The sequence below is a fragment of the Lepidochelys kempii genome, chromosome 7, assembly GCF_965140265.1.
Source record: "Lepidochelys kempii isolate rLepKem1 chromosome 7, rLepKem1.hap2, whole genome shotgun sequence".
In the NCBI taxonomy this organism is placed as follows: Eukaryota; Metazoa; Chordata; order Testudines; family Cheloniidae; genus Lepidochelys; species Lepidochelys kempii.
The window spans coordinates 37,045,998-37,059,068 of record NC_133262.1 but is presented as its reverse complement, the minus strand read 5'-3'; the positions used below and the strand labels follow the sequence as shown (position 1 = coordinate 37,059,068).

General features: G+C 44.5%; 1 protein-coding gene across 6 annotated transcripts in view; it reads left to right on the top strand.

Moving 5' to 3' along the window:
- The window catches only part of CFAP92 (cilia and flagella associated protein 92 (putative)), a 90,944-nt gene that overhangs the window by 57,645 nt on the left and 20,228 nt on the right, over nucleotides 1–13,071 (top strand). For all 6 annotated transcript variants that reach the window (XM_073352217.1, XM_073352215.1, XM_073352214.1 and 3 more), the window contains 3 exons: nucleotides 4,204–4,498; nucleotides 7,008–7,172; nucleotides 10,981–11,193. In XM_073352217.1, the coding sequence (XP_073208318.1) occupies nucleotides 4,204–4,498; nucleotides 7,008–7,172; nucleotides 10,981–11,193 (673 nt within the window). The remainder of the gene's footprint in view (nucleotides 1–4,203; nucleotides 4,499–7,007; nucleotides 7,173–10,980; nucleotides 11,194–13,071) is intronic.

The window sequence follows — 13,071 nt, the reverse complement described above, 5'->3', positions numbered from 1 at the left end:
ACACTGTGTCTTCACGCAGTTTTGCAAACAGACCCACGTGTAGAGACTAAGACCTGATGTAGTTCACAATAGACAAGACCGGCTGCAAAACTTCACCTAGCTCTGGACTCAGAGCTTTAAAAGCCAACTGTTCTCCATGAGTCATGCAGTGAGCTTACACAGCAGACGGAGCAGCTTTCTTTACCAAGGCACGTACACCTGCTTTGTGGCCTGCCATAGATGGAGGGAGCTCCATCTGTACAAAAGCCTACCATGCCATCACACAGGTTATTTTTGTATTGCATGTAGCTGTGTAGCACATCCAACATTCTTTGTGTTATCTCATGTCTGAGAGGAGGGAAACAGAACAGAATGTCTCGGAGAATTGCATTTGTGTATTTCACAAAGCCAAGAGATGTGCATCACAATCCTCAGTGCTCACATCAACCTGAAGAGCAAAAGCATAAGGGTTTGGCAGATGCTCCACCAGTGTGTTTTCCGGTGTGCCGTTATTGCCTTAATCCTTTGCTTCACTGTATTGTTGGACAGTGATATGGCTTTGTTTGTTTGCCTTAGGTTTCCCATACATTATCTTCACCATATCGATTGCAGCTGGCAAAATTAAAGTCTCTCCAATTGTGTGAGGCTACTTGGCTTACACAATGCAGTCACTCACCTGAAATGATGCCTTTTGACTGTGGTCAGAGGCGGATATGGGTCTCTTGAATTGCACTTGTTGATGCAAAAGTTTTTCTTTCTGGCATTGGAAAAATGACCTTGGTTTCCCTGTGTGTTCCTTGTGAAGGGTTATGAGGCATCCTGCTTTCACTAGATAACATGTGTGACATAGCAGGCATTTTGGCTTTTCTTTGTTCTTGACGAAAACACTGGTGAAGCCATACTCCAAGACAGCCTCATCAGATTTGCAGGTATGTTTCTTGCACTCTTGTTTTCTGTTTAGAACTCCATCACTAGACTCTCTGCTGGAGGTTGAAGCAGATACTCTGCGTAAAAATGAGTCCATTGTGCCACACATCAGAAAGAGGAATTCACTTGTAAGCAACCAAGGCCTGGACTTAAGAAGACCCTGTGTGGTGATAGTAGGGCACCGCAGAAACAATGACTTACAATGATTCTTTAAGGCGTGCCAGCAGGGTATTCAGAGTGGCATGAAAGAAGACATGGGCTCTGCCTTAAGGAGCTTACAAGTCACTGCAGATTCTCATCTCAGAAAAGGCTAGCACAGGCTACCAGCTCAAGCAGAGAGGTTGCTATCCACAGATAAAGATCTTCTGGATTCAAGTCTCAACTAGGTGCTTGTGCAGCTGGATGATGCAAATGATAAAATAACATCTGCACAGCCAACATGTCCTGACCTGCTCCACAAATGGCAGGCCAGGAGGCTGACATTTTTATAAAATGGTGGCCTCTGCACAGCGTAACCTTGTGCACACCCCTAGATCAAAATGGTGGCTTTCTGGCACATCACTTGTGGAGGAGTTTTGGGCAAGTTTGGGGGCAGACCCCATCACCTTGCAGGTCCTATCTGCGAATGGTGCGACCCCATTTGGGATCATGACCCATAGTTTGGGAACCGCTGCTCTACTTGCTGGCCTAAGTAAGTTTTTAAAAGCCTGTTATTTACTGACAGTGAATGGAGTTTAGCTCACGGGGTAGAGGGTCTGTAGTTTTGCTTTTGAAGGTCCTGAGTCCTTTCTCTATGAAGACTGTCTTTATATATGTAGCCATAATTTGTTACATTTGTACATGTTTTCTGTGGGAAACCAATAAGTGAGGAAAGGAATTTAGTGAGAACTTCCATTGAAAGCTAAGTGTCACCTCAGTGTCCTTAAAAAGATCTTGTCTCCTCAAACAAAGCTTGCCAGCAAACTGCAAAAGGACAAACTCCTGGGAAACTGCCAAAATTTGAGCCAGGGAATAACACAACTCTGCATATTCTATATATGATGAAAAATTCTGCTGATAATAGGTACGTAATAATTTGTTTCTCGAAGCAACTTTATTATGGTCTATCTTCTGTGGGAAAAATTATCCCAGATTTATGGAGCAGCAGCTCTGCAGTGCTTTTGATAACTGTAGCTGAGGTTCCTTCAGTGGAAATCAATGACTGAAAGGCTGTCAGTATGAAACATGGTGGTCAGAGTGGTTTTAAATACAGCTATCATTTATGTGCTAGTGAGAAGTGGAGCGACAGGAAAGTCAATGTGGTCTGTAGCACTCACTGTCGTAAACTCAGAGAGAGCATCTCAGAAGGATGCAAATAAAGTCTGGAGTCAGGTGTAGCTTCCATGTACACTAGAACCTCTATTTCATGAACTGATTTGAAGAGCTTATAAAATTGAAAATCTCAAAATAACAGTAGATATGGCACATAAATTAATGTATTAATTGGTCATTAATGGTTTACGTAATGAATGGTAACAAATGTATAGTGTGTCTGACTTTTATTTGTTTGGGAGTACTGCATCTCTTTTCTTGTCCCCAAATTTCTCAGTCCTTTCAAACCTTTACAGGTGCTTGTATGTTGACTGAAGGATTGAAGTTACATTTGGCAGCAGAATGACAACTTCAGCAGCAAAAGAATTCCGCTGTATTGTGTTCAAGTCATCCTATAGTTCAGTGTCATATGTCCATTATTGAAACTTTTGCTTCTCAGTACATCAGCTGGACATACTTGTTAACTCTGTTGAACAACATGTTTTAAAACATCAGTATAAAAAAGAAACTCTGGCAAAACATTTGAGTCATTAAAGCAGTTGTAATTTGTGTGATTACATGTTATGAACTAGCTTTTATGTATTTTGTTCAGAAATAATGTTAAGGAAAATAAACTCACCGCAGAGATATTACAATTCTAAATTTTTAGAGTGTGAAAATAACTTTTTACTTTGCTCCAAAACCAAGCATATGGACAAAAGGATGAGCAAAACTCTGTTACTAGTTTTGACAATAAACTTATTACTTCTTTAGTTTAATAATTCTTATTGCATACAACAAGGAATTCGCTGTCTGACTTGCACAGAAAGGAACAGCTATGGTCCATTTGGAAAACAGTCACTATATTATGCAAAATGTGTGTGATGTATATTGCTTCCTCTGCTCTCCAGTATGTTTTTTGTAAACCGATTTAGTTAAACTGGTGGAAAGCCCTATGAGCACGCATTCAAAATTGATTTGAACCTGTCCTATGTCAATTTAGCTTAAGCTGATAAGTAATCATTTTAGGATAAAGTGAACCCCACATAGGGGTTTAATTCAATCAGGTTTGAAACCCATTTTAGTTAAACCAGTGCAACTTTGTGTAGACAAGGCCTAACAGCAGAAAATGATTCCAAAGGGGCTGTTCCTCCAGCCAAGGCTGCCAGAGGGCATAATGTTCTCCCATCCTGCTCTCCACTTCCTTGTCCCTCCCCAGCCCTGGAACATCCTTTTTCTCGGGTGGGGGTCCATGTGGAGCGGCTGGCTTGCTAGGCCAATCCTCAGCTCCTGCCTTAAAGTAACTTTTAAGGCCCACTGTGCCCCACAAGAGGGACTGAGGATCTGGCCCTGTCTGATGTGTCTTTCTGTGTGCGTATATAGGTATATGGGTATATATAGAGAGTGAGAATGCTTGGGTGTAGTGCTCATTAATTTTGTAGCTTACACATTTTGGGGGATAATTTGCAATTTCCATGAAACTCTCTGGGACAAATTTAGCAGTGGCGTGAATCATGGTATTATGCGTGTGTTGTAAGGTAGTCAGGAAATGGATGTTAAAGGTAAAAGAGTATACTTGGCACCAAGTTAGCTTTCAGTGGGTGTACAAATGAATGTAGGTCATATACCAATCCTGTAAAGGGAGTCTGCTTTATCATACAATGAATGTCCAACCAGTCCAATTTATACTGCTTTACTACTTACACCCATTTTCTAGCTAAATTATAGTCAACATGTAACCATTTAAGTCACTGTTCAGTCTGTCCTCTTGTAGCATATCTTCAGTACTTTTTGATAAATCCTAGGCATGCCACCTCTTTCCAGTTGGGTCATGCTTGGTGCCAGTATAAGTGAACTGAAGAGCTCCATTCATTTAGCAAGAAGATGTTATGATAGAACTGTGTGGTTTTTTCATGAGTAATAGTTTAATGCTCATTATGTGATCAGAATAAAACTTGGTACATTTTGTGATAATCTATAGAAGTATTCTGTCTGCTTGTGTTGTAGGCTTGATTATCTCTGCCACAGTAAGAAGTTAAGGGATGTCATTCACAGAGGTCTGTTGCCCTCTGCAGAAATGATCACAGTCTTGAGTCATGAGTTTGGGATTCCCCTAACTAAGGAGGATTTGTTTATTCCAAGACCTCTCCTGCCTTCATTCTTCCCATCTGCTTTGCAAAAATCCAGAGAAGTTACCATAAAACCAGGAGCAATGCAGTCTTTACTGGATAACCGCAATGAAAAATACATTCAGTGGAAAAAGGAAATGGAAGATAAAATGCATTACAAAGACCACATCCAGGTGAATTGTGTGGGATGTAGAAGTATATCGTACTTGAAGCAATACTAATAGTCACTATAGTGCATCACCTTAATTCCCCCTACCCCCTCCAGAACTAATGTCTTTTAGAGTTGGAAACATTTAATAAAACCATCCATGGACAAGATCAGCAGTGTATTATCTACTGCAGAAGCTGTATTGCAGAATTGACTGCTCATCGGGGGGGGGGGGAGCATAGTGGTTACAGATGAAGACAGCATACAAGAAAGCAAAGAGGGAGGTGGGTTAACTATTTAATAGCGTTCTTATTCTGGCTTGGGCTGGTTCCTTCTCTTTCTTGCCTTTTTCTCTCCTCCGTACTCCGCCCTTTCATGTTGTCGCTTGTTCTTGCCTCAGCCTCTAATCCAGGCTTCAGGTGTGTTAGGACAGGGAAACCTACCATGCACAAACTATGTAAAATTGCACTACCTCCTCTTGCCCTCAGTGGAGGAAGAGATGTAGGTGCTTTGTGCAAACCAACTGTTTTTAGCTGGCAGTTTAAATGATACTCATTACCACCTGAGAATAGCTGAAAGGCACAGACAGTGAAGCACTGAGCCCCATGCAAGTGGTTAGGGAAGGGATGTAGAACTTCTGGCTCTTGTTGCCATGGTGGGAAGCAGCCCCTCTCCATATATTGCCTGAGAAGAAAGCAGGCCGAGCCTAATGCCATGTCTACACTACAAAATTATGTCGACCTAAGTTATGTCGGCATACAGCTGCTGCAGTTATAAGATCACTTGTGTGTGTGCGTGCGCACTCTTGGCTCCTTATGTCAGCGGTGCGTGTCCTCACCAGGAGCATTTGTACTGATTGTACTGTCAGTGAGGGGCATTGTGAGATGGCTCCTGAAAGCCAGGAACAGTCAATGGAAGCAGTGCCGTGCGTACATTGACACTGTGTCGACCTAATTACATCGACCGTGACTCTGCACCACTCGGGGAGGTGGTGTTATTAAATCAGTGTAGAGAGGCACTTGGTTGGCAGGAGCCAAATTTAAGTGAAGACACTTCCACAGCTAGGTCGATGCAAGGCAGCTTATGTCGACCTAACCTTGTAATATAGACCAGGCCCAAGAGTGTTCCCAACCATCTTGGATGTCATCCAGAGAAGCTTTCCTGGCAGCTCTGAGAGTCTGAGGTCATGTTATTAAGAACACATTATTTATTTGAGGACTAATAAGCATCCTTCGTTTGTGATGAGTTCTTTTGAATGTGTATTTCCTGTGTGTATTTTAATACAAAAAAGGTTTTCCTTGGCATGTGTGTAAAGTTCCATTCCTGTTTCCCAATACCCTGCTTTGTGAGTACTCGTGCTGTTGATGTGAGAATAAGTTGGACACTTTAGTGTTATTTACACTGACTCTGTTTTTGATAAAGGGACAGTTGTGTGAGGCCAGGAGGGAAGCAGTCTCATGTAAGCATCCTGGTTACATGCTGCTGTAACATCACCGGGTTTGCCTACACTGCAGGGGAGAGCATCCTCCCCAGCCTGGCTAGACAGAATTGTGCTAAAAATGACAGAGTGGATGTTGCAGGACTGGTGGGGGTTTGGGCCTAGCTACCTGTGCTCAGAACCCTTCGACCCTGGGTCGAGCTAACGTAAACCTGTCTAGCCGGGCTGTGAGGCACAGTTCTAGCTGCAGAGTGGACATACCCATAGAAGGATCAGTACTTAGCCCTGAGTACTATGTACAAATGAAAGTCTGTGTAAAATATGCAACTTTCCCTGTAGAAGTACATAACCAGTTCCCATTCTGTAGTTTTTGGGTCCGCAGTGGAGAAGTCTGACAGAAAGGTCTGCTACAGAAAAACAGGAACATTCCTTCTTATTTGTAGGCTAATGTCGACTTTCAGCCTTTCTGACAAAACAAACATTTTGCAGCCAAATGCTTATAACATGTTAGGATTTCTCTCTACGTCAACACAGGATGGTAAGAAATGTAAACACAATCTATGTTCATTTGTGTTAGCACCTGAGGGACACGTTATTTCCTCAAAGGCCACAGTATGGCCATCTCAAATAAATGAAAAGAGCATGAGGGTATATTTATACCATGCCAGCAAGGCTGTTTGCAAAGGGACATGAGGTAGGAACTTCCCGCTTGTGGTGTTAACATAGAAGATTTGTAGAAATAAAATAATGCGTTGATGGATTTTATTTCCTTTGGCATCACATACACAGCGCCAGGCAAATGCCACCCCAGCAGCACCATTGCTTAGACCCACGTGTATGAGGTCTTGTGCTGTGGGCACCCACCTCTGAGGAACTGCTGGGACCCTGCAGAGTGCCGTCTGCACAAGCAGACTGAGAGACTAGCACCCTAGGCTCTAGTCATCAGAAAAGATGATGACTCAAACTCTATTAAGGTCCCCTTTTTTGGGGTGATGGCCAATGAGGGAAGCCCTGTTGGTATATCTGGAAGCACAGTTATTTTATCATGAGGGTTAAACTTCGTCATACTAAACTGCTGTGTAACTTTTCTGTTCAGACTAACATTGATGCCGTGTACCTACTCAGTAGGAAGGTGAAAAAGCCGAAGTTCAGAGCCATCAGGAGTTCTCCTGCTGACAACAAGTCGGTGTACAACTACAGTTCTCAGAACCTGAATTCTGCAGAATGGGCAAAGATGCAACTTCGTAAGGAGCTGGCAAAGGTGAGACTGAGATACAGTATGTGTATAGTGGAATGTTTCATTGTGTGTGACTGGGTAGACTTGGCTTACCAAGTCCAATCCTGAGACAGAGATGGGGCTTCAAATAGATGTACGTTAGTGCCCTTCATGTTAAAACAGTGGTTCCTAAACTTTTTACTAAGGCGACCCACCAACTGCATTTTGTCTTTTTTTGGGGACTCACTGTTATGTAGTCCCTCTCTCTCACTCAGACACCATTTAAAGTGGGGTGGGGTGGCCCCTTTATCCCCATTTCCAACCCAGCTCCCTCTTGCTCTCTGTCCCCCAGTCCTGTCCCCTTATGCGGACAGAGAATTCCAGTAGGGCTTCTGCTACACCCCTGTAAGTGAGAGTGGAAGAGTACAATGAAACAAAGCACAAAACAGCCCTCCAGTCCATCTCTGTCCTGGGAGAGAACTAGCCTCCCAAAGATCCTTTTATGGCTAGGGGGCCTCACTGAAACAGACACCAAACACCACAGATTCTCGTCCTGGTAAGGGAGCCAAACAATCCCAGTCTTCCCCTGCATCAAGGTGAGGCGATGCCCCCTTCTGCAGAACCAGCTGGTCCCTTTCTCTTTGCAGTTGGTCCGCATTCGCTACCAGGCTGACAACTGTTCACTTGCTGGCTCTGGCCACTTCCTCTGTGCTGCTGCTGACTGCACCCCACTCACCATGCTGCTCCCTTCTGCCCTGGCCCAACCGAAATGAGAGCACAGAGTGGAGTGTTTCCAGGGCATGTATGGGGTGGGGAGTCATCGGAGGCAGTGATAGGCAGCCCACCTAGACCCTTCCCATGACCCACTGTTGGGTTGGGACCCAGACTATGTTCAAAGGTGGGATGGGAGCATAGAATTGTATTAAATTCTTGGAGAGAGACACTCCATCAATATTACTAATTTTTGTAAAATGTTTGTCTCCCACCAATTAATTCCACTGAAATCAATGAAGTTCCACAGGTTTATAACTGAGAAGAGAACCTGAGCTACTATAAATATATTCCTGCATTTTATATGCATTGTAAAGTAGTTTGAAAAGTTGTTTCACTTAACTCTACATCCTTTAACATGGTGTGTAATGTAATCAAATATTTGTGTAGGTGTGAATAATATATATAAAGTCCTATTTAACCCCTTGTTCACCACCACTTAACTCCTTGGCACTTGCTGAATATATCCATACAGCAGAATTTATGCTAGTATTGTCCTGATTATACAACAGTCATTAACATTCACTGTCATAGGCAAAACAGAATTCCTGGGAGATGTTTTATTAAAGTGGACATCCTGGTTCAGTAGGAAGTAAAGTATTGTAACAACATTTTATATGTGTATGGCGCTTTTCATATGGAGACGCTTTAAAAATTACATAGATACTGCAGCAACCTCTGAGGTGGGAGGGGGGCCACAGGACACTGCACAGCTGTGGGGTGAGGTGAAACTTTACACTGGGGCATTGGATCAAAAGTACTTCAAGCTAAATAAATACATTGTGTTTAATGAATTTTCTTTATCATCCACAAAGGACTAAGGTCTTATGTGTAAATCCACAAAGTCGTCTGTGTGAACTTACTTTTTCATGGATTTTTTAGGCTAGAAGTGACCATTGTGTTTGTCTAATCTGACCTTCTACATAACACAGGCCAGAGGACCTCACCCAATAATTTCTTTGTCAAATCCATAATTTCTGTATGAGCTGTAGTGTATCTGTGAGAAAGAGATCAGGTCTTGACTTAAAGACTTCAAATTAGTGCCTTAATTTGGGATGTAGGACTGAGTCAGATCCGTCTCTAGGAAGGCACCTCCACTTTATGGATTTTAGGAGGTCCTCTCTTGCCAGATGCGAGCTGCTTGGATCATTCTGCAGTGCTCTTTGTCTCTTTGGAACTTTGCACAGCTTGGGTGGGATTTAAAAAACGTTCAGTGTTGATTTAATTCTGCTCCCATTGAAGTCAGTGGGAGTTTTACTGTTGACTTGGGGCAGAGTTAAAGCCAATGCTGAGAGCCTTTGAAAATTCCCACCCTCCAGCAGCTTTGAAAGTCCCACAAGAGATCATGTGCACCATGCAAAGCTCTCAAAGCACACATATTAGTAGGTGATGTTTGGGAAGCTGAAGTTCCTCTTGTGTGGACTTCCTGAGCTCCATAAAAATCAAACATACATACTTTGAGTTTCTGATAGGTGGACAAACTGCTTTTAATAACTCCATAAATAATACCCTTTAAACCAGGGGCGGGCAAACTTTTTGGCCTGAAGGCCACATCAGGTTTCCGAAATTGTACGGCGGGCTGGTTAGGGGAGGCTGTGCCGCCCCAAACAGCCAGACGTGGCCCGGCCCCTGCCCTCTATCCAACCCCCCCCGGCTTCTCGCCCCCTGAGGCACCCCCGGGACTCCTGCGCCATCCACCACCTCCCCATTCCCTGTCGGCCCCCCCAGGACCCCTGCCCCATCCACCACCCCCCTTGCCCCTGACTGCCCCCCAATCCAACCCCTCCTCTTATTCCTGACTGCCTTCTGGGACCCCTGCCCCTGACTGCCCCCCGCCGCCCCATCCAACCCCTCCTCTCATTCCTAACTGCCCCCCCGGGACCGCTGCCCCCATTCAACCCCCCTGTTCCCCACCCTCTGAGTGCCCCGACCCCTATCCATACCCCCGCCCTCTGACCACCACCCCAAACTCCCCTGCCCTCTATCCAACCCCCCCGCTCCCTGCCCCCTGACCGCGCTGCCTGGAGCACCAGTGGCTGGCCGCGCTGCAGCCGCATCGCCCAGAGCACCAGGACAGGCAGCCGCGCCGCCCGGCTGGAGTCAGCCACGCCACCGCGCAGCACAGAGCACTGGGTCAGGCCGACGCTCTGCAGCTGCGCTGCCCGGCAAGAGCTCGTCGCCCCGCCGCCCAGAGCATGGCGCCAGGGACGCAGTGAGCTGAGGCTTCAGGGGAGGGGGAACAGCAGGGGAGAGGCTGGGGTCTAGCCTCCTGGACCAGGAGCTCAGGGGCCGGGCAGGAGGGTCCCACAGGCCAGATATGGCCTGCAGGCTGTAGTTTGCCCACCTCTGCTTTAAACCCTTCAAGATTACCAAAGGCAGCAGGCCTCATCATGACAAACAAATTAAGAGCCTGATCCAGCTTCCACTGAAGTCAGTGGAAAGACTCTTGCTGACTTCAGTGGGTGTTGGATCATCCCTTAAATAAATGTGCATTAAAGTCTTCCAAATTTCAAGCCTCTTTTGCTCCAGTCTTTCCAGAAAAATTCTATCTTGACATGAAATCTTGCCTATGGAATTACGGGTGGATTGATGGTGTTTTGTAACAGTTTGTTGAGGTGTGTCAAAAGTGGGTTTACAATGGAAATCTAACTTTAATCTTAACTATAGAGAGACCAACTTCTCTAGTATAATATCGGACAAATCCTCAAGTGGTGTAAACCAGAGTAGCCATATTGAAACCAATTGAGCTATGCCAGTTTACACCAGCTGAGGAGCTGGAGATATATATCAATAAATATAAGGAACTAATATCGCAAATCTTTCTAATGATTCCACAGTTTTTACTTGCATTATCTTTAAGTCCACAGCTAGGAGAGGGAGCAAAATAAGATGACATTCGGAAGTATTTTGTGAAGTACTTAATCAGGTTTCTTCATGTTGTCTGACTTGATTAATCTATGGTTATTTTCAGATGTAAGTAGAACGGACACAGTAGATGCTGATGTTACTTTATACTTTCCAGGTCTGTGGTGATCTCCAGTAGAGGAGAACTCATGTTAACATAAAACATTTGTCATTCTAGAAACCAGAGAGGAGATTTGCTTATTGCCACGAATACCTGTCAGCCATGTTTGATCCTGTGGATTTGGACACTGTCCGGAAAGAATCTATTGCAAAATCCAAGAATATGTGGGTATCACCAAGTGGATTTGTATATCCTGGATTTAAGAGCTGCATCGAATCCAATCTGCACCCTCGGATGCCTGATGAGGCACGTCTGAAGGAGTTAACTGAGGTAATCTAGAAACTTAAAGTAGTAAACCCCAGAAAGTTGTTTTCTCGTATCCAAACTGATAGTAACAAGGACAGGAGGCTCAGAAAAAGGAAGATTGTCTTACAGGTTTTGCCCGTTTCCCTTCCCTGCCATTTATTCCTCTTTTTTCCCCCTTTCTCTCCATTCATGCCTGCTCTTTCCTAGTCCGCTGATCTCTCCCCCTCTTTCCATTTTCTTTGCTGTTCTTTACAGTTTCGCTTTCCCCTTTCCTTAGCATTTTACTGGCCTGTCAACTAGACCAGTTCACTCATCCCTGGTCTGAACAGTTACCCAGCCTGCAGCACTGTATATATGAAAAGTGAGAATGCAGTCAAATAAAATGCACATGCATTGTTTGGGTTTGGTGGGATGGAAAAAAAGGAATAGATGGGGATTTTCATGGAGAGTCATTGGGTCCTCACAAATTATTTGAACACACCAAGTGTGGAACAAAGTTAATACCCATTTTAAGTTTTCATCTGCATTACAACGCTTCTGAACCATGTGTTCTGCTGATCTGCACTGTTGGAGAATGTGCCTTCTCATGGAGGCGCAAAGAAGCACCACTGATTAGAGTCAACAGCAGCCATCCAGTACAATGCAGCTGTCAGCGCCTCTTACTGAAGAGATTACATAAACAGCAAGGCAGCTGACCAGCGTGGGACAAAAACCGTCAAGCTGAAAGAAGGTGGATTGCAGACTCCTAAGTCAGAAGCAGCAGCTGATGGGTGCAAGAACTAGTGAACTGAAAGAGAGGGGAGAAGAGCACAATGCTTGATGTGGGAGCAAGAGTCGCCTGGGACATTGTATTGCTCTTACTGCTGGGATGAAGAGGAGAAGGCAGCTGACCAGCCCAGCATAAGTGACACTAACTCCAGCATGACAGTGCCAACAGAAAGAAAAGGGGAAGCCGGTTCGCCATACTCAAAAGCAGCCTCTTAGGGCACAACACCTCTCAGCATTGAGGCATGATGATGGATAGTGACTTGCTGAATTTATTATTCATGTCTCCTGAAAAGTCGAGTGAAGATGTAAAGCCAGCAGAATCTACTCTGAGAGAGCCTGGTTTCGGTATGGTGCTACTTCCACCACTTATTGTGGATTCATCCCTTTGTTTTATTTCTTCTTAAAAGCTGAATTTAACCAGGGCATCTTGGAATGTCGTCTTCGGGGAAGCTAAACCGTCTGGCTTCCTAAAAGATTTAATTCTGGTTCCTGCATTCAGTCAAGCGTCATCTTGTTCGAGAGCACAGGTGAAACTGTATGGATAGGAATTTTCTCCACTTGCAGTTTAGAAAAGAGCTGTCTGTCTTGGAGGAATACAACTCGCATTTCAGCCAGGGGAATTTAAAAAAAGACAGTGTCTGGATTTTTTTACAATTGGACTCAGTCTTGGATCTGAGTGAGCCACCCCTGAGGATGTTACAGTTTCAAGAGAGCTGGGATAATGAATACTTCCCCCAGACATTCTTCCTCTCACCTGCTTCCTCAGCACAGCGGAGCTCTTAGGGCAAGATTTTGAATAGTGTTCTGCACTTAAAATTGGAGGCAGATTTTCAAAAGAGTTCAGCTCTCATTAAGACGTTAACTGAAAAGAAGTGGCCAGGTTTTCAAAAGTGCTCAGCAGCTTCCATTGGGACCTGTCCTTTTTCCACCAGCATCTGATGTAAATTAGATGTCTACATTTTCTGGATCAACTGGGATCTCTCTTTCCCCCATGTGCTGTGGTGAGTATTGTCCAGCAAGCCAAGTACTTCGGCACCAGAGCAGCCTCATGCTGCTTGTCCTTGAGCTGTCTCTAGGACTTTCCTTCACTTTTATTTAGACCCGAGGAACTCTTTGAAATGCTGCTTAATGATG